Source organism: Bacillus rossius, chromosome 17 (genome assembly GCF_032445375.1).
Source record: "Bacillus rossius redtenbacheri isolate Brsri chromosome 17, Brsri_v3, whole genome shotgun sequence".
NCBI classification, from domain to species: Eukaryota; Metazoa; Arthropoda; class Insecta; order Phasmatodea; family Bacillidae; genus Bacillus; species Bacillus rossius.
The window spans coordinates 3,225,459-3,253,165 of record NC_086344.1 but is presented as its reverse complement, the minus strand read 5'-3'; the positions used below and the strand labels follow the sequence as shown (position 1 = coordinate 3,253,165).

Below are 27,707 nucleotides of genomic sequence, written 5' to 3'. Positions count from 1 at the left end.
TTATTTTACAAACTTTATTTTTATTTTCAAAGAGGTGTTCATTACGTCATAAGTGGCTTAGAATAAAATGAGAACTGGCAATTTAAAATTGTGGGTTAAGTTGATTGTTATTGAATGCACGTGTATACATCATTAAAAGTCGTAAAATATCGTGTAAAATACTCACTTCAATACTGCACCTTACAAATTTTGCACAATGTAGGTATATATATTTTAATTACACTTCCAAAATAACAATCAAATGAGAACTGACAATTTAAGTTTATAGGTTAAATTGATTGGTATTGAATGCACGTCTATACATAATTAAAATTCACGAACATTCATGTAAAATACTCACTGTAATGCTGCACCTCACAAATTTCCACAATGTTTATTTTTAATTACACTTTGAAACGTTATTTCAATAAATAATAATATAATATTCTCAATAAGCGCGAAATTATATTTTAATTTTAATGTAATAACAACACCTAGCTACAAAGCAAGTAACTGATATGTGAAAATGCAACCAAATAAAAAAGATTCCTAGAATCCGATCGCAGCACCAACTATTGGGTCTGAATAATATGCCAAAAATTAAAAAAAAAAATTCTAAAACGTGATCGCAGCGCTGCCTACCGAATCCAGTTGTGAACTTAAACCATCCAAAGATCAACAACAACACATAAATAAATAAAATAACTAAAACAACATGTTATTTTGGATCAAATTGTGAATATAAACCATTCTCTAACCAACTTAATCACACTCACAAAATTTCATCAAAATCGATCCAGTCGTTTAGGAGGAGTTCAGTCACATACACACGGGCAGAAGAATTATACGAGTAGTATAGAAAAGGGACCCCTGGAGTCCTGGGACATGGGTCCGGGTCGAGAAGCGAGTAGCTGACCGAGCTCTGACGTCACGCCCATCTCGGATGTCTCGGCGGCCATCTTGGATGAGCGTAACGGAACACAGCGTAACTTGACACAGCGTAACGGGACAAGTAGATCACGGCAGCCATTTTGGATCCGCCATCTTGGATCCGCCATCTTGGATGACATCATTTTGTTTTCTCGAACATTCCGGCATTGTGTTATCTGCCATTTTGAATTATGATGTCAATGTTGCAAATTTTGTTACGGTCGCCAACTTTAACATCCTTATTTATTATCCCATTTTAATGAAAATTTTTTAAAAATTATAAAAAAAATTAAATAATAAAATTTTAATAAAAAGAGTTAAAAAACAAACTTTTACGGCACGGAGCTCGGAACTTCGGTGCGAACCCGACGAGTGCAAAAAAAATAAAAATGGCGACCGATCCTTCCCCCATGGTGGCTGCTGGCAGACTGACCCCACCACTTGTTTCATAGCATATATCAGGTAGTTTGACGTCATGTCCACCATCTTGAAATTTGGACACCATCTTGAAAATCTTAATTTATTATCCGATTTTAATGAAAAAAATTCCAAAATTCATCAAAAAATTAACTTATTTGAATCCTGTTTGATTAGATCGATGTACGTCCTTGGTTCGATTCCCGGCGAGAGTAAACGGTCGAACATCCTCCATGAAAGCTACCTAGACTGACCTACCACCTAGAATAACAAGGTATATATCGTCAACTGGTATGACGTCATGTCCGCCACCTTGTCATCATCCGCTGGAGACCACCATCTTGTTTACGTCAGGTAGAGTGTGCTGACACCATGTTAGTATAATTTTCTGTTCACCATACCTTTGTCCTCAACTGTTGGCATTGAAATTTGACCTTGACCTTGAAATTTGACCTTGACATTGAAATTTGACCTTGACCTTGAAATTTTACCTTGTCCTAAAATTTGACCTTGACCTTGAAATTTAACCCTGACCTTTTGATTTGACTTTGTCCTTGTGACCATCATGGATCCAACATTTTAAGTTTAGTACATGCTACCAGGAGCTACCACCTGCTGGAGTACACCATTTTGTGTGTGTACTCGTATTATAGAGTACATTTCCATCTGAATAATTTAATTCCAACCCGCTACAGTGCAGTAAACATTTATTACCGAGGTGCCCCCGCCATCTTGAAATTTGGACGCCATCTTGAAATCGTGTAATTTTTAGCTAGAAATTCGGGAAAAATCCAAAATTCATCAAAAAAATCACTCATTAATTTACATATTGAATCGCTGGATTCCTGCCCTCGATTCGATACTTGAACAGTGACAAGTGTAACTAAATATTAAATAAATTCAATATTCTGTTTTTCCATTACCTTTCGCGGACTTTATAAATCATTCTCTCTTCAAAAATAAAACACAAGTCAACGTACGACAATGTTCGACGAATTAAATACGTTGTCGATAAGCTTAACATGAAAGTCTAGTTTTTCGATAATCTGAAGAACCTCTAAACCATTCAAGTACAAAGCCATACATATAGACCAAGAGTCTTCGGACCGAGAGACCGGGTCATAATCAATGTCAGACGTATAGACCAGTTATTTCCGAACCTCACGACCTTCCTCATCGTCAGCTAATTATATTCAATTGAACAAACGGATCATGTTTTTTATGCTTATAAGAGGACCAAGAATCCAACAAAAAAAAGGCAGCACATTTGGAAGCACCGACAACTAAAAGGCAGCACCATCATCGAAAAGACAACACATTTGTCATTGGCTCCAATATTCGTTGTCTCCAATATTCATTGGCTCCAATATTCATTGGCAAAAATATGCATTGGTTCCATCAGTCTATTGATCCCATCAGTCTAGTGACTCCATCAGTCATTGGCTCCTACAGTCATAGACTCCAAATGTCTTTTGTCTCATCAACTCCAAATATATTCGGCTAGAATTCTACGAATCTAAGAGACTATGAGGCCACAAGGCTACGAGTCTTAAAAAATCTAGCTGGTTACGAGTTATTCATGGCTACGAGACTGTATAGCTTAAAGACCGCGTGGCTACTAAACTACATGAGTTTGAAGCTACAAGAATAAAAGTCTAGTCGGCTCCAAAAGCTCCATCAGCTCCAACACGCAATGTACGTGCACTAAACGTAATTATCACACAGTACACACAGAAAAAGAAATGAAGAAAAAGTACACACGAAAAAAACGGAATGAACACACAGTACACACAGGAAACGAAATGAAGAAATAGTACACACAGGAAAAAAACGGAATGAACACACAGTACACACAGGAAACGGAACGTACACACAGTACACTTAGGAAACGGAATGAACACACAGTACACACAGGAAACGGAACGTACACACAGTACACACAGGAAACGGAATATACACACAGTACACACAGGAAACGGAATGTACACACAGTACACACAGAAATCGGAACGCACACACAGGAAACGGAATATACACACAGTATACACAGAAATCGGACCGTACACACAGGAAACGGAACGTACACACAGGAAACGGAACGTACACACAGTACACACACAGGAAACGGAACGAACACACAGGAAACGAAATGATCACACATACAGTAGCGGAAACACACAGGCTTAGTTGGAAAATCAGAATACAAGAAATAAAACATACTTTTTTTTAATATAAATAATTCATTTATTTTTCAATAGTACACACATGACAGTTAAACAAATGATTATTGTATGTAGCCAGCTTTCCGCAGTTCTTTAAGTATGAACGATACTTCCTCGATATGTGAGTAGTTTCCTCTACGAACAGATGCCACCAACAGTCTTAGCCAGTCAACCAATATGTTTGGATCTTTCCATGATGTGTAACCAATCTCTTCTACCACCATCTTCCTTGCATGTTTATAATAAATATTATGATCTCTGGTGTCTCCCGTTTTAACACCAACCTCAGGGTTACTTTCATCATCGAGCAAGCTATCACCACAAGCTTGATCAGATTTATTTATTATAACACGACGTTTCCATCGTTTCGGTCTCAGTACACCATCACAGTCTTCGATCTTGCCTGCTTTAGATGCTTCAGCACAGTCTTCGATCACGTTATCAGTTTCATAGTCACTGTAGCAATCACCGTAGAAGGCATCGTCTTCACTCAGATTTCCATAAGAACTCGATATCGTTGATGTCGAAGTGTCTTCATCGTCTTCATGCTTCCTTTTAAGGAGTCCATCATTTTTACAAAGTATGGAGGATCTACTGAATATAGGCTTGAATTTATTCTCACTTTTCACGGTGTTGATACTTCAATTAGTTTCAGTCTTTCCGAAGCCATCATCATCCTTCAATTTATGTTCTTCGTCACGATCGGGTGAGCTAATACCATCACGCTCAGGACAAGGAAAATTATTGTCGTAATGCAGATCACTCTTCTTTAGTATAGTGGATCCATCGATGTCCTCTATGCCGTAAGTAGTCTTGGCTTTACATGTTCTACCATGTCTTTTTAAGCTGTCAATTCGTGTTAACTACCTGCTACAACGATTACAGCTTAACATGTTGCGTAGTGGGTTTTTAGCACAAGCATTCCTTCTAATGACAAAATCCTTGCCACAGTATCTACAGCTGCAGATAACAAACCATGATCCATGGAAGCTTTTATGACTAATTTGAGATACAAACTGTCAGTTTTCTCCAATTGGAACCATTTTTAATAGAATTTTTTAAATATTTCATCAGCGAGAGTTAACTCATCTAATGCAAAGCAAATTGATGCAAGTAGTTCTGGCTGTCATCAACAGATGTCGCCACGTGTTGCTTGCAGGTAATTAATATCCATTTCATTAATGCGGGATGCGGAATGCTCACTATCGATCGCAAAGGAAGGTTGGCTTCACTAGACTCCAAGGAGAAGGAAGTTCGTCCTTCCTGTTAGTGCTTCTTAGATTTCTCAGAGATTATTATTATTCGACTGAGTAATGATACTTTTTTTTTAAATTTCCACCTGATGAAAATATTACAAGTGTTGATTAAGTAGCAGAAGTTCACTAATTAAATGCAACCTTGAATAAAAATGACATGCCTCATTAAGTAAAAAAAATCCTTCATGCAGAGATCAATTTCTCATCAGTAACCAGAAGCACTCGGAGAAAACCATCAGATGTCTAGTCAGGAATAATCATAAGCACCCAGAGAAAACCATCAAAATATTGTCAAGAATAATCAGGAACACACGGAGAAAACCGCCATAACATTGTCAAGAATAATCGGAAGCACTTGGAGAAAACCTTCAAAATATTGACAAGAATAATCAGGAGCACACGAAAAAAATCACCATAATATTGACAAGAATAATCGGAAGCACTTGGAGAAAACCTTCAAAATATTGACAAGAATAATCAGGAGCACACGAAAAAAACCACCATAATATTGACAAGAATAATCAGGAGCACCCGGAGAAAACTACCATAATATTGACAAGAATAATCAGGAGCACACGGAGAAATCCACCATTATATTGATAAGAATAATTGGGAGCACACAGAGAAAAATCACCACAAGTATTCTTTGATATCATAAAATTACAAAAAAAAAAAAAAAATAAATAAAAATTTTTAAAATAAAAACGAAAAAAATACAAACATTCTGGCTTGTACTAGAACTCTAACTTTGCACATCAAAGAGAAGTTCACAAGCTAGCAGAATGTTTGTAATTTTTTTTGTTTTTATTTTAAGTTTTTTATAATTTTTTTTTTTTTTGTAATTTTATGATATCATAGAAAACTTGTGGTGATTTTTCTCTGTGTGCTCCCAATTATTCTTATCAATATTATGGTAGTTTTTTCCGGGTGCTCCTGATCATTCTTGTCAATATTATAGTGGTTTTTTTCGTGTGCTCCTGATTATTCTTGTCAATATTTTGAAGGTTTTCTCCAAGTGCTTCTGGTTACTGATGAGAAATTGATCTCTGCATGAAGGATTTTTTTACTTAATGAAGGCATGTCATTTTTATTCAAGGTTGCATTTAATTAGTGAACTTCTGCTACTTAATCAACACTTGTAATATTTTTATCAGGTGGAAATTTTAAAAAAAATATCATTACTCAGTCGAATAATAATAATCTCTGAGAAATCTAAGAAGCACTAAAAGGAAGGACGAACTTCCTTCTCCTTGGAGTCTAGCGAAGCCAACCTTCCTTTGCGATCGATAGTGAGCATTCCGCATCCCGCATTAATGAAATGGATATTATTTACCTGCAAGCAACACGTGGTGATATCTGTTGATGACAGCCAGAACTACTTGCATCAATTTGCTTTGCATTAGATAACTTAACTCTCGCTGATGAAATATTTAAAAAATTCTATTAAAAATGGTTCCAATTGGAGAAAACTGACAGTTTGTATCTCAAATTAGTCAGAGAAGCTACCATGGATCATGGTTTGTTATCTGCAGCTGTAGATACTGTGGCAAGGATTTTGTAATGAGAAGGAATGCTTGTGCTAAAAACCCACTACGCAACATGTTAAGCTGTAATCGTTGTAGCAGGTTGTTAACACGAATTGACAGCTTAAAAAGACATGGTAGAACATGTAAAGCCAAGACTACTTACGGCATAGAAGACATCGATGGATCCACTATACTAAAGAAGAGTGATCTGCATTACGACAATAATTTTCCTTGTCCTGAGCGTGATGGTATTAGCTCACCCGATCGTGACGAAGAACATAAATTGAAGGATGATGATGGCTTCGGAAAGACTGAAACTAATGGAAGTATCAACATCGTGAAAAGTGAGAATACATTCAAGCCTATATTCAGTAGATCCTCCATACTTTGTAAAAATGATGGACTCCTAAAAAGGAAGCATGAAGACGATGAAGACGATGCCTTCTACGGTGATTGCTACAGTGACTCTGAAACTGGTAACGTGATCGAAGACTGTGCTGAAGCATCTAAAGCAGGCAAGATCGCAGACTGTGATGGTGTACTGAGACCGAAACGATGGAAACGTCGTGTTATAATAAATAAATCTGATCAAGCTTGTGGTGATAGCTGGCTCGATGATGAAAGTTACCCTGAGGTTGGTGTTAAAACGGGAGACACCAGAGATCATAATATTTATTATAAACATGCAAGACAGATGGTGGTAGAAGAGATTGGTTACACATCATGGAAAGATCCAAACATATTGGTTGACTGGCTAAGACTGTTGGTGGCATCTGTTCGTAGAGGAAACTACTCACATATCGAGGAAGTATCGACCATACTTAAAGAACTGCGGAAAGCTGACTACATACAATAATCATTTGTTTAACTGTCATGTGTGTACTATTGAAAAATAAATGAATTATTTATATTAAAAAAAAGTATGTTTTATTTCTTGTATTCTGATTTTCCAACTAAGCCTGTGTGTTTCCGCTACTGTATGTGTGATCATTTCGTTTCCTGTGTGTTCGTTCCGTTTCCTGTGTGTGTACTGTGTGTACGTTCCGTTTCCTGTGTGTACGTTCCGATTTCTGTGTATACTGTGTGTACATTCCGTTTCCTTTGTGTGCGTTCCGATTTCTGTGTGTACTGTGTGTACATTCCGTTTCCTGTGTGTACTGTGTGTATATTCCGTTTCCTGTGTGTACTGTGTGTACGTTCCGTTTCCTGTGTGTACTGTGTGTTCATTCCGTTTCCTAAGTGTACTGTGTGTACGTTCCGTTTCCTGTGTGTACTGTGTGTTCATTCCGTTTTTTTCCTGTGTGTACTATTTCTTCATTTCGTTTCCTGTGTGTACTGTGTGATAATTACGTTTAGTGGACGTACATTGCGTGTTGGAGCTGATGGAGCTTTTGGAGCCGAGTAGACTTTTATTCTTGTAGCTTCAAACACATGTAGTTTAGTAGCCACGCGGTCTTTTAGCTATACAGTCTCGTAGCCATGAATAACTCGTAACCAGCTAGATTTTTTAAGACTCGTAGCCTTGTGGCCTCATAGTCTCTTAGATTCGTAGAATTCTAGCCGAATATATTTGGAGTTGATGAGACATAAGACAGTTGGAGTCTATTACTGTAGGAGCCAATGACTGATGGAGTCACTAGACTGATGGGATCAATAGACTGATGGAACCAATGCATATTGTAGCCAATGAATATTGGAGCCAATGAATATTGGAGCCAATGAATATTGGAGCCAATGAATATTGGAGCCAATGAATATTGGAGCCAATGAATATTGGAGCCAATGAATATTGGAGACAACGAATATTGGAGCCAATGACAAATGTGTTGTCTTTTCGATGATGGTGCTGCCTTTTAGTTGTCGGTGCTTCCAAATGTGCTGCCTTTTTTTTTGTTGGATTCTTGGTCCTCTTATAAGCATAAAAAACATGATCCGTTTGTTCAATTGAATATAATTAGCTGACGATGAGGAAGGTCGTGAGGTTCGGAAATAACTGGTCTATACGTCTGACATTGATTATGACCCGGTCTCTCGGTCCGAAGACTCTTGGTCTATATGTATGGCTTTGTACTTGAATGGTTTAGAGGTTCTTCAGATTATCGAAAAACTAGACTTTCATGTTAAGCTTATCGACAACGTATTTAATTCGTCGAACATTGTCGTACGTTGACTTGTGTTTTATTTTTGAAGAGAGAATGATTTATAAAGTCCGCGAAAGGTAATGGAAAAACAGAATATTGAATTTATTTAATATTTAGTTACACTTGTCACTGTTCAAGTATCGAATCGAGGGCAGGAATCCAGCGATTCAATATGTAAATTAATGAGTGATTTTTTTGATGAATTTTGGATTTTTCCCGAATTTCTAGCTAAAAATTACACGATTTCAAGATGGCGTCCAAATTTCAAGATGGCGGGGGCACCTCGGTAATAAATGTTTACTGCACTGTAGCGGGTTGGAATTAAATTATTCAGATGGAAATGTACTCTATAATACGAGTACACACACAAAATGGTGTACTCCAGCAGGTGGTAGCTCCTGGTAGCATGTACTAAACTTAAAATGTTGGATCCATGATGGTCACAAGGACAAAGTCAAATCAAAAGGTCAGGGTTAAATTTCAAGGTCAAGGTCAAATTTCAAGGTCAAGGTCAAATTTCAAGGTCAAGGTCAAATTTCAATGTCAAGGTCAAATTTCAAGGTCAAGGTCAAATTTCAATGCCAACAGTTGAGTACAAAGGTATGGTGAACAGAAAATTATACTAACATGGTATCAGCACACTCTACCTGACGTAAACAAGATGGTGGTCTCCAGCGGATGATGACAAGGTGGCGGACATGACGTCATACCAGTTGACGATATATACCTTGTTATTCTAGGTGGTAGGTCAGTCTAGGTAGCTTTCATGGAGGATGTTCGACCGTTTACTCTCGCCGGGAATCGAACCAAGGACGTACATCGATCTAATCAAACAGAATTCAAATAAGTTAATTTTTTGATGAATTTTGGAATTTTTTTCATTAAAATCGGATAATAAATTAAGATTTTCAAGATGGTGTCCAAATTTCAAGATGGTGGACATGACGTCAAACTACCTTATATATGCTATGAAACAAGTGGTGGGGTCAGTCTGCCAGCAGCCACCATGGGGGAAGGATCGGTCGCCATTTTTATTTTTTTGCACTCGTCGGGTTCGCACCGAAGTTCCGAGCTCCGTGCCGTAAAAGTTTGTTTTTTAACTCTTTTTATTAAAATTTTATTATTTAATTTTTTTTTATAATTTTTAAAAAATATTCATTAAAATGGGATAATAAATAAGGATTTTAAAGTTGGTGACCGTAACAAAATTTGCAACGTTGACATCATAATTCAAAATGGCAGATAACACAATGCCGGAATGTTCGAGAAAACAAAATTATGTCATCCAAGATGGCGGATCCAAGATGGCGGATGTAAAATGGCTGCTGTGATCTACTTGTCCCGTTACGCTGTGTCACGTTACGCTGTGTTTCGTTACGCTCATCCAAGATGGCCGCCGAGACATCCGAGATGGGCGTGACGTCAGAGCTCGGTCAGCTCCTCGCTCCTCGACCCGGACCCATGTCCCAGGGGTCCCTTTTCTATACTACTTATACGTGTATAGGCTATATAAAAATTATAGAGGTAGTATTTAAGATAGAACACTGAGGGTCTGAATTACATTATAAAATAACATAATTATTATATTTAACTACGGCGAAATTTGTTGTTGAGAGAAAAATTATTTCCTTGAACTAATTGGAGGTAACACTTTTATGTTCCTCGTATTTTTGGGTTGTTTCTACGTTAATTTATTTCAATTAAATAATTTTTCTACAGTGACAAAATTCTCGGTGGTTGTAGAACTTCGTTCAATCAAACATATCTCTTAAATACTCTCAATACAATAAAAATGTTATTCAGCCTCAACTTCAAATATGTATACCAGCCTTGGAAATCACTTTCGACCGTATTCGTGTGTATGTTTTCAACTTATTGTGTCGTGACGAACCTGCAGCTGACGTTTCTGACAGTAAAATTCAGACTCATCCTGTAAATATTTTGCAAGTGGAAACAGCTAAAAAGTGCAAACAATACAATAATTCATTGTGGGACGACACTTGTATGTTACCTGCTCGTAACACTTAAACTAAAAGCTTTTTATATAAATAAACTATGATTGACCAAACATATAAAATGTGATAGTCAATTAAAAAATCAAAGTTTAATTTAATGTATAGTATTTTATTAACATAAACATCCATCTCTCGTCTCTGATTTCACCTAATTTTTTTTTTGTTATAGGTAGAGACCGGAAAAATTCACGAATTCAATGACCTACAGGATAGACTCCAAGATCCTCTATGCACTCGGGCAAATTACATCTGCTCATTGGCTATTGACTCGTGACAACTACTAACTAGAATGCTTTTGATTCGATACTTCTTTCGTTGAGGATTATTCATTGGCTCTGATTCCTTCAGACAACCTGTGGTCCAATCACTGAAGCAGCAAAAGGTTAAATACATTTGGATTCTAGCCTATCGCGAAATGAAACCGCGAATTTTTCCGGTCTCTAGTTATAGTTTGTAAGGGGATGTTCCAAAGCCGTCCGCAAATTTATGTTTTAGATTTTTTATGAATAATGATGGCTGGGCAGAAACAATGATTATATTCTTGTGGAATGGTATAAGTTATTACTAGAGAACTGAAAAATTCGCACGTTCATTTTGGGTTATGCTAAAATCCAAATAATTATACCTTAGTCTTGCTTCTGCCGTTGGTTCACTGTTAATCTGGAGGACTGAGGACCAATTAGAGACCATCACTCATTGAATTGTCGAATCACAGGCCACCCAGTCGAGACGGTTCACAAGTTAGCAGCCAATGAACAGTTGGCATTCGCCAGAGTGTGTAGAGGATATTGGAGTCTATCCTGGAGTTCATTGAACTCGCGAATTTTTCCGGTCTATAGTTATTACCTTTAAAGTAATGCGTAATAAAAGTTGCGAAACATCAACAGACCAATTTTCTTATAGAAATTTGGTAGTAATCTGCTATTAAATTAGTTTATTAGTGGTATAATGTTAATTACCTCTTAGTGCTGCACCAGGTTATTTGTTGATTAGCAACTGCTAATTGTGTTTCCTACCTTGGTTGCACATTACTATGTCACGTACGTTTTAAAAAGTTTGTTATTTGCTTTTATCCCTTAAAGAAGTTTCAGACAACTTCAAGTTCAATGACAAATATCTTTAAAATGTGAAACAGTTTATAGCAGCGCTTTTGCCAAACAATTAAAATTAATTTTTAAGTTTATTTTGCCACTCTAAACATTGTTTCATTTAAGTAATAAATTGTTTAAAGGAATGACATTAAATACATCGTATGTTGTACTCAAGAACTATACACGATACCATGTGAAAATAACACTTGAACGTAACGGATTATACTTGAGAGTTATTTTCAAACCATTTTTGTTTTGCATGGTGTTCTACTTTCTTAACCAGTTGTTTATTTACTACATTAAAAAAAACATACTGCTTATTGTTTTCCTCGGTGACAGTGATGGCGTCATTAATTAAATTTTTATAAAAAAATTGGTTGTCTGTAAAGTCGGTTTACGGACGATAGTTTAACGTGACAACGTCATAACAAAACATTGATGGATTGATTGCATACTTTATGAATAAAATTGAATCATTTTTATGTTAATAATAAAAGAATAAATACTTGAAATTATATTAGTAATCAGATTTTTAAAATGCAAGAATAATTAACCTTTATTGCCGAAATTGTTGTTGTAATAAGCAATGAAAACCACATTAACTTTTCACTTCACTTTATAAACAGTCGAGTGGAAGAGAGATAGATGTGGCGTAAGCGTACATTGAGCGTAACGGGACACAGCGTAACTGAACAATGTGCGTAACGGGACACAGCGTAACGGAACAATGTGCGTAACGGGAAACAGCGCAACGGAACAATGTGCGTAACGGGACACTTTTTCGTGAGTGCAGCCGGCGTTCATCGATTTATTAGACGTTGCCACGTCAAAATGTTTTTTAATGAAATAGAAACTCACATTTATTCGAGAAATATACATCGATTAAAATTTAAAAAAAAATGATGCCTAAATTATTAAAAACTGAATGATTAAACTGTTGAAAATTCATCATGTCCAGCCTTTGTATGGACCTCGGCAATATTGGGACCGGCCGGAAGTGATTGAAATCGGGACGCTTCCCGCACTAACTGACCTCGGACAAAACCGATACACAAACTCGACCGCTGACCGCCCCAGAGGTTTGTAGCCGCGTGCCGCCAAAATCGATTCTCGTTTCCACAAGTTCTGTCGTAAATCCTGTGTGCGAAGCAGTTTCCGTTTTTGAATCGCGACACTCCTCGAATCAAAACCACGCAATATCACTCTGCTGAAATGCAACCGATCACCCGAAATCCTCATTTTTTTCATCTCTTTCACTCTCGCTCTCTCTCTCTCTCTCTCTCTCTCTCTCTCTCTCTCTCTCTCTCTCCGAAACCCAATAACAAGCGGTCGCGTCGATTTCAGTGGCGTGCGAATCTCTCGGCCGCTGCCAAACGCGGGCCAACATAAAATGACAAAACGATGGTGCAAAAGCGCAGGATAAAAGATCAAACAAGAATCAAAAACATAAAATTAAAAAAAAAGTGAGTGAGTCTTTCAATACTCGCCACAGATGTGTAACATCTAACCTTGGCAACGAACGAATTCAAGTGTTCTCATGTCGCATATAAAACTTAAAATACGAAACTCATTCACAAAATATAACGTATAATTTTTGACGTGACAACGTCTAATAAATCGATGAACGCCGGATGAACGCACGAAAAAGTGTCCCGTTACGCTCATTTAATATTGCTCTTTGCTAACCGGAACCTCCTAGCATTGCGACCGAGTCCGTGGCGTAATTCTGTTTTCATGCATTTCAATGTAACATTTTCATTGCTCTTTGCTAACCCGTTCCTCCTAGCATTGCTGCAGAGTCCGTAGCGCAAATATATTATTTTAGACTGCATATTGGTGTTGGGTAAGCCATTTTCCTTCACATCATCCTTGAAACACACCCTTTCGTTTCCTACTTTTCCTATCATCGTCCTATCCTTAACAGAATAACACAGATTGGAAGAAGGTAAACAGAAAACATGTATAAAAGTTATAGTTAAAATAATCTGTTCGTTAAAGTAATAAACATATTTAAATTAATGAGTGCATATAAAAGTAAATTTATCAATTAAATTGTAGATTTCATTTCACTCCTTTGTATCAATACAAAATAGTGATAATTCAATAAAAATAATTCAATTTTATTCATAAAAGTATACAATCATTTCATCAATGTTTTGTTATGACGTTGTGATGTTAAACTATCGTCCGTAAACTGACTTTACAGAAAACCATTTTTTTTTCGTTGTCAGTATACTTACTGTGTTCGTCTATGCTGTTTAACATTTGTGAACAATTCCTTCCACTGACTTCTTCTTGCTGTCCATTGCATTAAAATTTTGACATGGGATAATTCTGACTTGTTTCCTGTGTGTTGGTGTATTCATCTCTTTGTCGGTACTTGGGTTCTCTTTCTGTGGAACACAGTGTAAACTAACCATGGAGCATCTCCAAAAAAAGTATTAAATTAGTTAAAATAGATCACGATCAAGTGTGCAGGTGTAGGTCTCCACCTCAAGACAAAGACAATGGGAAACTCTACCAAACGCTGGAAATTATTCCAGACAGCGAAACCGTAGATTTTCTCATTGCAAAATTGACGCGCGGTCCACTAAAACACAGCCGACGCATTAACCTCACGCCCGACGTATTTCCGGATCTCATGAATCATTTTCTCACCCACGGTGGGTTTGGTCGGACTAACTTCAAACGGGTTCACATTACCGCCAGCAGAGATCAGAAGTCGCAGTGAGATGCGGTGGGAAACGCGCCCAGAATAGAGGAGGGTAATTCGAGCTGACAGGCAGTGAAAGTTGGCAAATCTGTGAACGCGAGGACCGTTCGCGAAATAACTTTGCGGTGACGTGTCACTGGAATCTGTCTGAAATATTTATTTTGTCTTACGCCATTGGTGGTTGAACACACACAAATAATTACGTACTTGTAACAACGATTACTTTGGAAACCATTTGCCAAGAAAACGTTTATTATATTACAAAAAAAATTATTGCAACTTTGTTCAATACATTAAATATATATATTTTTTTAGATAATAATTCTGAGTATTTTCTTACTAAAATATTTTATATTTTAATTGTGTTTTTCTAATATGATTTCTTTTAACCACGGAAAAGATAATTAATATTAAATAATTTGACTTAAAATGTTTCATTATGCTTATTTATGTGCGCTGTTTATTTTAAATAACTTTTACTAGTGGGATACTGGTACTACACAAAGCCTAAATGATGGGGTATAACTCCGAAAACTATTTGATAATGATACAGTTAATTTCATATAAATGTACGAATGTACATTTAATTTTAGATAAATATTTCTGTTACATTTACAAAATAAATATTACAGTGCACCATATGCTAAAGAGAAACTTCAAAAACAGCAGGGAATTTCGTGGAAGGAGTAAGATAAATAACACAGCATAAAAAACACAGTGTGCTGACTACGATGAGACAGTTTCAAACACAACAGTAAATACATACAAACGACAACCTTGGACAACGCAGAGACAAACATATGATACTAAACACATGATATGTACGGTACAAAGACCACAGCACAGTCGAACACATTTGGCTTTCTAAGAGTTTGGTTGACTTTCTGTGCGTTTATGTATTAAAAAATTTTTCTCCGTTTTCGAATTTTATCTATGACATACAGTATAAGCTAACAATGGCGTTATTAAAAAAAGCACTCTAAATCAAATTCCCACATCGCAAGAATCATTCAAACACCTGTCACTATATAGAGTTAAATTTATTTATCTACATGCTGTAGAACATATAAGTTAACTTGTGATATTTCTTTTGCTATTTCTATGATGTCGAGATTTGCTTATAAAACTTAATGAGGCCACCTCAAGCCTATGAATGCTCACTATCCTACCTGTCGACTCAATTTGACTTCCAGAAGTAGATGCCTTTAAACTATTGAAATGATACGAAAATTAAAAAAAAAAGACACGAAACTTGTGAAGACGAGACTTAACGTACGAATAATAATAAGTGCTACAAATTGTGATCCACAAAAAAAAAAAAGGCTTTTGTGTTGCAAAACCGGAATGGATTTTCCAGTTATAGGTTATATATAATTACATTTTTAAAAAAACTTTGAACGAGGCTTTCAGTTCTCCCCAGACTTATGTAACATATAAGAAAATTAGTTTGTTTTCATGTTGCAAATACACTTTTAATATGAAACTCAGACACGAAATTTAAGAATAATACCGAGCATGTTAAATGTCCGCATACTGTGTTTTAAACTAATTTTCTGGACGCGAATCACACATAGTTAGAGACCGGAAAAAGTCGCGAATTCATTTCACTACAGCCTAAAATTCATATAGTTATACCTCAGTGCTGCCTCTGCTATTAGCTCACAACTCACCTGGATGACTCTGGGCCAGTGAGAAACACTCAACCGAAGATGTGAAGAATCACAGGCCGCTACATTGTGAGACCTTCATAAGACAGCAGCCAATGAGAGGGTGAAATTTGACCGAGTGTACGTAGAACTATAAAGTTAATCCTAGAGGTCATTGAACCCGCGAATTTTTCCGGTCCCTACACATAGTTACCCCACCCGCCGCTAGAATTCGCTGCTGGAGCAGCTACGTCGACTACCGAATAATTCCATTTGCATAACGAAATTTTAAAACTATACAATGAAACGGATCTAATAGAATAAATAATTATTTTAAAAAAAGTGGTTGTCTGTAAAGTCGGTCTACGGACGATAGTTTAGCGTGACGTCATAACAAAACATTGATGAAATGATAGCATACTTTTGTGAATAAAATTGAAGCATTTTATTGACGTGACGTCTAATAAATCAATGAACGCCGGCTGCACATACGAAAAAGTGTCCCGTTACGCACATTGTCCCGTTATGCTCATTGTTCCGTTACGCTGTGTCCCGTATCGCTCATTGTTTCGTTATGCTGTGTCCCGTTACGCTGTCGGCGAGTGCAGTAATAATAGGTTATGTTACAATTGACAAAAAAATTATGGTGATTAATATAATTGATGATAGATATTTGATTAGAGTTAATTGATATGAAAACTTGTTCATAATTAAATTTAAACTTTAAAGCTAAATGCCAGTTTTTTTAAAATTAATTACAAGTAATCTACACGTGAACTGTTTCGTCGACTGTTTATAAAGTGAAATGAAATGTTAATGTGGTTTTCATTTGCTTATTACAACAACAAATTCGGCAATAAAGATTAATTAATTATTCTTCCATTTTAAAAAATCTGATTACTAGTATAATTTCAAGTATTTATTCTTTTATTATTAAAAAATAAAATAAAAAGATTCAATTTGATTCATAAAAGTTTGCAATCATTTCATCAATGTTTTGTGTTACGACGTTGTCACGTTAAACTATCGTCCGTAAACCGACTTTACAGACCACCAATTTTTTTTAATACCTAAAATTACTTTGTAATGCGTATTTTATAGTTATTTAGGGAGTTATTTTACTAAGGTAATAAAACAAATATTTTGTGTGATAATATATATTTTTTTTTTTCGTAAAAATTTCGAAAACAGGCTTTCACTTCTGTCGTCAGTCCTCATGACTCCTTTAAAAATTTTTTTCTTCCCCAGTTTAATTTGAGTTATCCCCTATATCTAGGTTTATTTTTTTTTTCATTTTCGGTAACAATAATTATTTTCCCTTGAATCATCGTCTGAGAAGTATGAAGAAGGGGGAAGGAGGAAGAAGGGGAGGGGGACTCACACTTGACGTCTAGGTGCACGGACAGCGGGTCGCTGGAGCCGACGGAGTTGCGCGCGACGCACGTGTAGGTGCCCGAGTCGCGGCGCGACGCCGGCCGCAGCTGCAGCGCGTCCTGCACGCTGACCACGTCGCTGCGGCCCGCGCGGCGCCACAGCACCGTGGCCGGCGGGTTGGCGTCCGCGGCGCAGCGCAGCGTCACGGCGTCCACGCCCTCCTCCACGTCCGCCAGCGGCGCCCCCTGCAGCCGCGTCTCCGGGGCGTCTGCGCAACCCCGGGGTCCCACCTTCACTCCCCGCGGCTCCGGCACAGTGGCAGAGGCATGCCACACTCCACTCTTCCACAATCACCCACACCACTACCTCCGAGTACTAGCACGTCCAGCACAGTGGCAGGGACATGCCATACTCCACTCTTCCACAATAACCCTTATCACTACCTCTGAGTACTAGCACGTCCAGCACAGTGGCAGGGACATGCCATACTCCACTCTTCCACAATCACCCCCACCACTACCTCTGAGCACTAGCACGTCCAGCACAGGGGCAGATACTTGCCATAGTCCACTCTTCCACAATCACCCACACCACTACCTCCGAGTACTAGCACATCCAGTACAGTGGCAGATACTTGCCATACTCCACTCTTCCACAATCACTCCACCACTACCTCTGAGAACTAGCACGTCCAGCACAGGGGCAGATACTTGCCATAGTCCACTCTTCCACAATCACCCACACCACTACCTCCGAGTACTAGCACATCCATTACAGTGGCAGATACTTGCCATAGTCCACTCTTCCACAATCACCCCCACCACTACCTCTGAGTACTAGCACATCCAGTACAGTGGCAAATACTGGCCATACTCCACTCTTCCACAATCACCCCCACCACTACCTCTGAGCACTAGCACGTCCAGCACAGGGGCAGATACTTGCCATAGTCCACCCTTCCACAATCACCCACACCACTACCTCCGAGTACTAGCACATCCAGTACAGTGGCAGATACTTGCCATACTCCACTCTTCCACAATCACTCCACCACTACCTCTGAGCACTAGCACGTCCAGCACAGGGGCAGATACTTGCCATACTCCACTCTTCCACAATCACCCCCACCACTACCTCTGAGCACTAGCACGTCCAGCACAGGGGCAGATACTTGCCATAGTCCACCCTTCCACAATCACCCACACCACTACCTCTGAGTACTAGCACATCCAGTACAGTGGCAGATACTTGCCATACTCCACTCTTCCACAATCACTCCACCACTACCTCTGAGAACTAGCACGTCCAGCACAGGGGCAGATACTTGCCATAGTCCACTCTTCCACAATCACCCACACCACTACCTCCGAGTACTAGCACATCCATTACAGTGGCAGATACTTGCCATACTCCACTCTTCCACAATCACCCCCACCACTACCTCTGAGCACTAGCACGTCCAGCACTGTGGCAGGGGAATACCATACTCCACTCTTCCACAATCACTCCACCACTACCTCTGAGAACTAGCACGTCCAGCACAGGGGCAGATACTTGCCATACTCCACTCTTCCACAATCACCCCCACCACTACCTCTGAGCACTAGCACGTCCAGCACAGTGGCAGGGACATGCCATACTCCACTCTTCCACAATCACTCCACCACTACCTCTGAGAACTAGCACGTCCAGCACAGGGGCAGATACTTGCCATACTCCACTCTTCCACAATCACTCCACCACTACCTCTGAGAACTAGCACATCCAGTACAGTGGCAGATACTTGCCATACTCCACTCTTCCACAATCACTCCACCACTACCTCTGAGAACTAGCACGTCCAGCACAGGGGCAGATACTTGCCATAGTCCACTCTTCCACAATCACCCACACCACTACCTCCGAGTACTAGCACATCCATTACAGTGGCAGATACTTGCCATACTCCACTCTTCCACAATCACCCACACCACTACCTCTGAGTACTAGCACGTCCAGCACTGTGGCAGGGGAATACCATACTCCACTCTTCCACAATCACCCCCACCACTACCTCCGAGTACTACCACGTCCAGCACAGTGGCAGGGGCAGACCATACTCCACTCTTCCACAATCACCCCCAACTCTACCTCTGAGCACTAGCACATCCAGCACAGGGGCAGATACTTGCCATAGTCCACCCTTCCACAATCACCCACACCACTACCTCTGAGTACTAGCACATCCAGTACAGTGGCAGATACTTGCCATACTCCACTCTTCCACAATCACTCCACCACTACCTCTGAGAACTAGCACGTCCAGCACAGGGGCAGATACTTGCCATAGTCCACTCTTCCACAATCACCCACACCACTACCTCCGAGTACTAGCACATCCATTACAGTGGCAGATACTTGCCATACTCCACTCTTCCACAATCACCCCCACCACTACCTCTGAGCACTAGCACGTCCAGCACTGTGGCAGGGGAATACCATACTCCACTCTTCCACAATCACTCCACCACTACCTCTGAGAACTAGCACGTCCAGCACAGGGGCAGATACTTGCCATACTCCACTCTTCCACAATCACCCACACCACTACCTCTGAGCACTAGCACGTCCAGCACAGTGGCAGGGACATGCCATACTCCACTCTTCCACAATCACTCCACCACTACCTCTGAGAACTAGCACGTCCAGCACAGGGGCAGATACTTGCCATACTCCACTCTTCCACAATCACTCCACCACTACCTCTGAGAACTAGCACATCCAGTACAGTGGCAGATACTTGCCATACTCCACTCTTCCACAATCACTCCACCACTACCTCTGAGAACTAGCACGTCCAGCACAGGGGCAGATACTTGCCATAGTCCACTCTTCCACAATCACCCACACCACTACCTCCGAGTACTAGCACATCCATTACAGTGGCAGATACTTTGCCATACTCCACTCTTCCACAATCACCCCCACCACTACCTCTGAGCAATAGAACGTCCAGCACAGTGGCAGGGACATGCCATACTCCACTCTTCCACAGTCACTCCACCACTACCTCTGAGAACTAGCACGTCCAGCACAGTGGCAGGGACATGCCATACTCCACTCTTCCACAATCACTCCACCACTACCTCTGAGAACTAGCACATCCAGTACAGTGGCAGATACTTGCCATACTCCACTCTTCCACAATCACTCCACCACTACCTCTGAGAACTAGCACGTCCAGCACAGGGGCAGATACTTGCCATAGTCCACTCTTCCACAATCACCCACACCACTACCTCCGAGTACTAGCACATCCATTACAGTGGCAGATACTTGCCATACTCCACTCTTCCACATTCACTCCACCACTACCTCTGAGAACTAGCACGTCCAGCACAGGGGCAGATACTTGCCATAGTCCACTCTTCCACAATCACCCACACCACTACCTCCGAGTACTAGCACATCCATTACAGTGGCAGATACTTGCCATACTCCACTCTTCCACAATCACCCCCACCACTACCTCTGAGCACTAGCACGTCCAGCACTGTGGCAGGGGAATACCATACTCCACTCTTCCACAATCACTCCACCACTACCTCTGAGAACTAGCACGTCCAGCACAGGGGCAGATACTTGCCATACTCCACTCTTCCACAATCACCCCCACCACTACCTCTGAGCACTAGCACGTCCAGCACAGTGGCAGGGACATGCCATACTCCACTCTTCCACAATCACTCCACCACTACCTCTGAGAACTAGCACGTCCAGCACAGGGGCAGATACTTGCCATACTCCACTCTTCCACAATCACTCCACCACTACCTCTGAGAACTAGCACATCCAGTACAGTGGCAGATACTTGCCATACTCCACTCTTCCACAATCACTCCACCACTACCTCTGAGAACTAGCACGTCCAGCACAGGGGCAGATACTTGCCATAGTCCACTCTTCCACAATCACCCACACCACTACCTCCGAGTACTAGCACATCCATTACAGTGGCAGATACTTGCCATACTCCACTCTTCCACAATCACCCCCACCACTACCTCCGAGTACTACCACGTCCAGCACAGGGGCAGATACTTGCCATAGTCCACTCTTCCACAATCACCCACACCACTACCTCCGAGTACTAGCACATCCATTACAGTGGCAGATACTTGCCATACTCCACTCTTCCACAATCACCCCCACCACTACCTCTGAGCACTAGCACGTCCAGCACAGTGGCGGGGACATGCCATACTCCACTCTTCCACAATCACTCCACCACTACCTCTGAGAACTAGCACGTCCAGCACAGTGGCAGGGACATGCCATACTCCACTCTTCCACAATCACTCCACCACTACCTCTGAGAACTAGCACATCCAGTACAGTGGCAGATACTTGCCATACTCCACTCTTCCACAATCACTCCACCACTACCTCTGAGAACTAGCACGTCCAGCACAGGGGCAGATACTTGCCATAGTCCACTCTTCCACAATCACCCACACCACTACCTCCGAGTACTAGCACATCCATTACAGTGGCAGATACTTGCCATACTCCACTCTTCCACAATCACCCACACCACTATTTCTGAGTACTAGCACGTCCAGCACTGTGGCAGGGGAATACCATACTCCACTCTTCCACAATCACCCCCACCACTACCTCCGAGTACTACCACGTCCAGCACAGTGGCAGGGGCAGACCATACTCCACTCTTCCACAATCACCCCCAACACTACCTCTGAGCACTAGCACATCCAGTACAGTGGCAGTAGCATACCATACTCCACTCTACTAGAAGACACCTCCACAATCACCCCCATCACCACCTCTGAGTACTAGCACATCCAGTACAGTGGCAGTAGCATACCATACTCCACTCTACAAGAAGACACCTCCACAATCACCCCCATCACCACCTCTGAGTACTAGCACATCCACTACAGTGGCAGTAGCATACCATACTCCACCCCCATCCACAACACTCAGTATAATGGCACCGGCAAACATGCTCCACCACTACAGTAATGCTAGCACATACAGTACAGTAGCAGAAGCAAAACATGCCCATTCTGCATCCACAGTCACCCCCATCCACAACTCAGTGGAATAGCATCGAAATACTAGTACATCCAGTAATGTGACAATAGTATAACATACTCCAATCAACATGAAGAAAACACAACAGTCACCCCAATCAGCAACACTGATTGCAATGGCATCGACATTCTAGCACATCCAGTATGGTGGCATTAGCAAGACATACTCCACTCTGCATGAAGAAAACCTCACAGTCACCCCCATCTGCAACACTCATTGCAATGGCATCGACATACAAGCACATTTAGTACAGTGTCAGTAGTAAAACATACTCCACTCTGCATGAAGGAAACCCCACAGTCACCCCCATCCACTACCACTCAATACAATGACACCGGCAAACAAGCTCTACCACCATGGTTACTCTACCACATGTAGTACAGTAACAAAACATACTCCACTCTACGAGAAGGCAACCCCACCTTTACCCGTATCCACACCACTCAGTGAAATGGAACCGGCAAGCATGCTTTACCACCATGGTTGAGTTGGATTTTGAGTTTATTTTAGTTGGTAAGGATGAAAAGGAAAAATAAGGGTACATTTTATGATGTCTGTTTATGGGGGGAGGAGGGGAGGTGTTATATTGAGAGAATAGAGAGAGCTTTAGTACGAGTGTCGAATGGTCTAGGACAGTAGTGCAATGCAGTGGACAAGTGAGAGTGCAGGGAATAATATTGAAACAGATACACCCGGACAGAGACAAACGGTTAAGAGAGCCACTTTTGAGGCAACCGTCATTTGAATGTGTTAAAGGTGGCCTTTTAAGGTGTAATTAGATTTATGAGTTACCATTCCGTGTTCGATTATATGTGGGGTCTAACCGTAAATTTTTGCGAACGGGAAACATGGAGGTCGGTGCCTCTGCCTTGGCATGTGAGTTTTCTCGGAGATCTCCACTTTCTCTCACCAATCCATCACATCACTTCTCCATACCCCGTCTCATCTCATCTCACAACTCACACACCTGTGCCTTGAGTAGGAGAGCCAGTTCCTATGTCAGCCCCATTCCATCCATGTAGGCCCTGAGTCATGTGGTTAACCATATGTCTATTATCATTTTCATTCCTTTAGAATAATATATTTGAGGGAAATAATCGTGCACTAACACACTTTAAAAGACCATGGAGACAGTTTTAGTACATGTGCAGTTAATCCCAAAAATTAATTAAACCCTTAAATCATGTGTCTTTGCAGAGGAAACTATTCGAAGCAGAGAGTCACAGTTAACTTCAGAGATTGAGTAAAGCTATAGCTGCTGTAAAGAAGCCAAATAGTGAAAATTAATGGATATTGCTGATAACTCTCTTTAAATAAGAATGACATTATTGGTTTGAAAGCTATATGGCCTCCTAGGGTTTAAATTAAGATGGAATATTTGCGTTGAAACCAAGATGGCGTCTTTGGAATGTAACCAAGTTGGCCTCCTTCGGTTGAAAGCAAGATGGCGTCCTGGGTTTGAAAGTAAGGTGGAATGATTGGTTCAAAATAAAGTTGGCTTCTCTGAGTTAAAACCAAGATGGCGTAATTAGGTTGAAGCCAAAATTGAGTTTTTGGATTGAAACCAAAATGGCATTCTTGGATTGAAACCAAGATGGCATCCTTGTTTTGAAATCAAGAGGGCATTCTTGGGTTGAAACTGAGATGGTGTCCTTGGGTTGAAGCCAATATGGCGTTCTTGGATTGAAACCAATATGGCATCCTTGTTTCGAAACAAACAGGGCATTCTTGGGTTGAAACCAAGATGGCGTCCTTGGATTGAAACAAAAAGGGCATTCTTGGTATGAAACCAAGATAGTGTCTTTGGGTTGAAGCCAATATGGCGTCCTTGGTTTGAAACCAAGATGGCGTCCTTGGTTTGAAACAAAGATGGTGTCCTTGGATTGACACCAAGATGGCATCCTTGTTTTGAAACCTCTGGCGGACTCACATCGCACGTCGAGCCGCACGCTGATGGCCTGCGACTTGGTGGCGTAGGACTCGTGCAGCGCCACACAGCGCAGGGTCCTCCCGTGGTGCTCCTTGGAGAAGCTGAGTGCCAGCACGGACACGGCCACCCAGGTGCGGCGGCTGTCCAGCTCCGAGCTGTTGGTCTGGTTGGTGCCGGGCGTCAGGTCCTCGTCGCCTGCCGAGCCCCCCAATAGCACACGCTTCACCATCTCATGCCCTCGCGTGCCCTCAAGGGGCATAAGGCCTCGCCATCTTCCGAATTTCAAACATTTCGATACAGCTCGCAATAACCAATAAGGCTTCCGTGCTAACTGTTTTGGTTTGACTTGGAATAGGTAGAGACCGGAAAAATTCCCGGATTCATTTCGCGATATGCTAGAATACAAATAATTGTATTTTTATGCAACTTCTGCCATTGGTTCGCTTATAACCTGGAGGACTGAGGTCCAATTATAGACCCCTCAGTCAAAGCAGTATCGAATCACGAGTCTCCCAATTGAGACGCCTCACAAGTCAGCAGCCAATGAACAGGCGACGTTTGCCCGAGTGTGCACAGGATCGTGGAGTCTAGCCTGGAGGTCACTTAACCCGCGAATTTTTCCAGTCCCTACTAGAAGATAGTTTAACTGAAATTACAAGTTCACTCTTAGCAAACAGCAGAACACAAAACGCTTCTAAGCTCTGTAGTACGCCATCTTGCGTAGGTGGTGCTGAAAGCGTGAGAACAATAAAGTATTATTCGCGCATGCGCTTGTTTAAAACTGTTTTAGTTACTCTTTAATTGTGATCTTGAAGCAACACACTATAACGCTTGCAGTTGATACTGTTAAAATTTTATAACTGGGACGTTCTTTCATGGACATGCTTTGTTATTAGAGAGCGGAAAAATTCGCGGATCCATTACATGACAGCCTGAAATTCAAATAATTATACCTTAGTGCTGCTTCTGCCATTCGTTCACTGTTTAATCTAGAGTAATGAGGGCCAATTAGAGACCCTCACTCATAGAAGTGTCGAATCACAGGCCACCCAGTCGAGACGACTCAGAAGTCAGCAGCCAATATACAGGTGGCATTTTCCCGAGTGTGCAAAGGATTGTGGAGTCAATCCTTAAGGCCATCGAAACTGCAAATTTTGCAGGTCTCTATTTATTATGAATTAGGGGCAGGCATTTTTCGCGAAAAGATCTGAACACTTGTTAGACTACAACGAGGTATACCCGCACGAGCGGTTATTCTTCCTTGTGATTGGCGGCCGTCTGCGAGAGAAGTCGTTGACTTATTTGACCGAGCCACTCAGGACGCGTTTACTTCCGCAATGAATCACAGTGATTGGTTTTTTAACAATCGATATTTACCTGGGAGAAACTCACCCAATCGCGAAACACAGACGATGGTACAGTGTTTGAACTTTCAATCAGTCTCTAAATCTTTCGCGAAATCTGCATGCCCCTAATTTAGGAGCTTTCGTGCAAAACTCGACATGTTCATCACAAGTAAAAATGTATGTTTCACATGTTTTGAGGTCCCTTTTTTCTGAGGCGAAGAACACTACCATCTCACGTCGATAAAAAACCCAACATGTCCAAGTCATTTACAAATATGAAGTATGGGGTTTTGTGCAAAAAGGGTTTCACAACATGTGAAACATACATTTTTGACGTGACGTCTAATAAATCGATGAACGCCGGCTGCACGCACGAAAAAGGATGATTCATTGTCCCGTTACTCATATTGTCCCGTCATGCTTTGTCCCGTCACGCTCATTGTACGCTTGCACCGCATCTATCTCTCTTCCACTCGATTGGAACAACATTGATGTGACTTTTTCGAGGCACATTAAAATTGAATCACTCCCATTCGTTTCCTATTTTTCCTATCATCGTCCTATCCTTAACAGAATAACACAGATTGGAAGAAGTTAAATAGCAAACATGTATGAAAGTTATAGTTAAAATAATCTGTTCGTTAAAGTAATAAACATATTTGAATTAATGGGTGCAAATAAAAGTAAATTTAACAATTAAATTGTAGATTTCATTTCACTCCTTTTTTGTATCCATACAAAATAGTGATAATTCAATAAAAATGATTCATTTTTATTCATAAACGTATGCATTCATTTCATCAATGTTTTGTTATGACGTTGTCACGTTAAACTATCGTCCGTAAACCGACTTTACAGACAACCAATTTTTTTATACTGGTGATGGACGTGTCGAGTTTTGCACGTAAGCTCCTCGATTATGCTTCAGCGACACCTGGGCGACTCACCGAGGAACCACTTGAGCCTGGCCGGAGGGTTGCCATAGCGACTGACGCACTTCACCTTGGACCGGTCGCCCACGCGCGCCGTCACGTTGTGGTCGGGCAGGATCTGGCTGGCGTTGTACTCTATGCGCGGCCGCTGCGGCGCCACTGGAGAGCAGGCACACACGCGTCTACATAACTGCCCGACTCTATGGCGAGCGGCAAGCATTCATCCGCACTACCGGGAAGCCATCTTTTCACAGACGAGAGAGCCACACCCGAAGTTCCCCGAATTTCATTCTCCCTTTTTTTGTTCCGTACCACAACAGGTATATTTATTTGAGGGGGGGGGGGGAAATGCGCGGGTTTTAGTTATAAGATCTCATTCTTAAAATTAGGAAGAATTAATTTAAAGAATTATTCAGCAAATTATGATAAAACGGTATCTGGTTTATTTGAGTCAAAATAAGCATATGATAGGTTAGCTACATTATAAATACTTTAAAACATTGTGGATGGTTGGTTAAATTAGGTAAGTATAGCTACATTAAAAAATACTGTAAAATCATTTTATGGTTGCTTAGCACATAACATTTAATACGTAGCTATCCAGCGCTAGGAAACTGTTTACATGATATCACAGTATCTTTAAATGTCGCTATCCTAACCAAATCAACCGTCCAAAATGTTTTAAAGTATTTATAATGTAGCTAACCTAACCTAATTGACCATTACCATTAGTTATCATGAGTTACAATGAACCAAAAAAAAAAAAAAAAACCGAAGATGCACGATCGGGCGTTTGGCTCTCTCGTCTGTGAAAAGAAGGATTACCGTCCACACTTCCGGGGGGGATAGGAAAGGCCGCACCGAGCGTGAATGACGATAATACGAAATCAGTGACTTCTTGATGTGGTTGAATTTTTTGGCTAGATATTTTCATTACGGAAACCTTGAATGTACATAAAAAGTGCATAGTATTTCATAAAATAAAGGATTAGATAAAAAAAAAAGTAATATGAGAGACCTATTTGGCTCTAAAGTTATTACAATTACATAATAAATGTTTCTATAGTAATCAAATCTTAAGAATAAAATATATTT

General features: G+C 40.6%; 1 protein-coding gene across 1 annotated transcript in view; it reads right to left on the bottom strand.

The window, feature by feature from the left end:
* LOC134540921 (hemicentin-2) overlaps positions 1–27,707 on the bottom strand; it is a 140,117-nt gene that overhangs the window by 89,688 nt on the left and 22,722 nt on the right. Inside the window, exons 4-6 of the mRNA XM_063383995.1 lie at positions 26,628–26,771; positions 24,335–24,529; positions 17,318–17,578 (exon numbers count right to left, since the gene is read on the bottom strand). Of these exons, the coding sequence (XP_063240065.1) occupies positions 17,318–17,578; positions 24,335–24,529; positions 26,628–26,771 (600 nt within the window). The remainder of the gene's footprint in view (positions 1–17,317; positions 17,579–24,334; positions 24,530–26,627; positions 26,772–27,707) is intronic.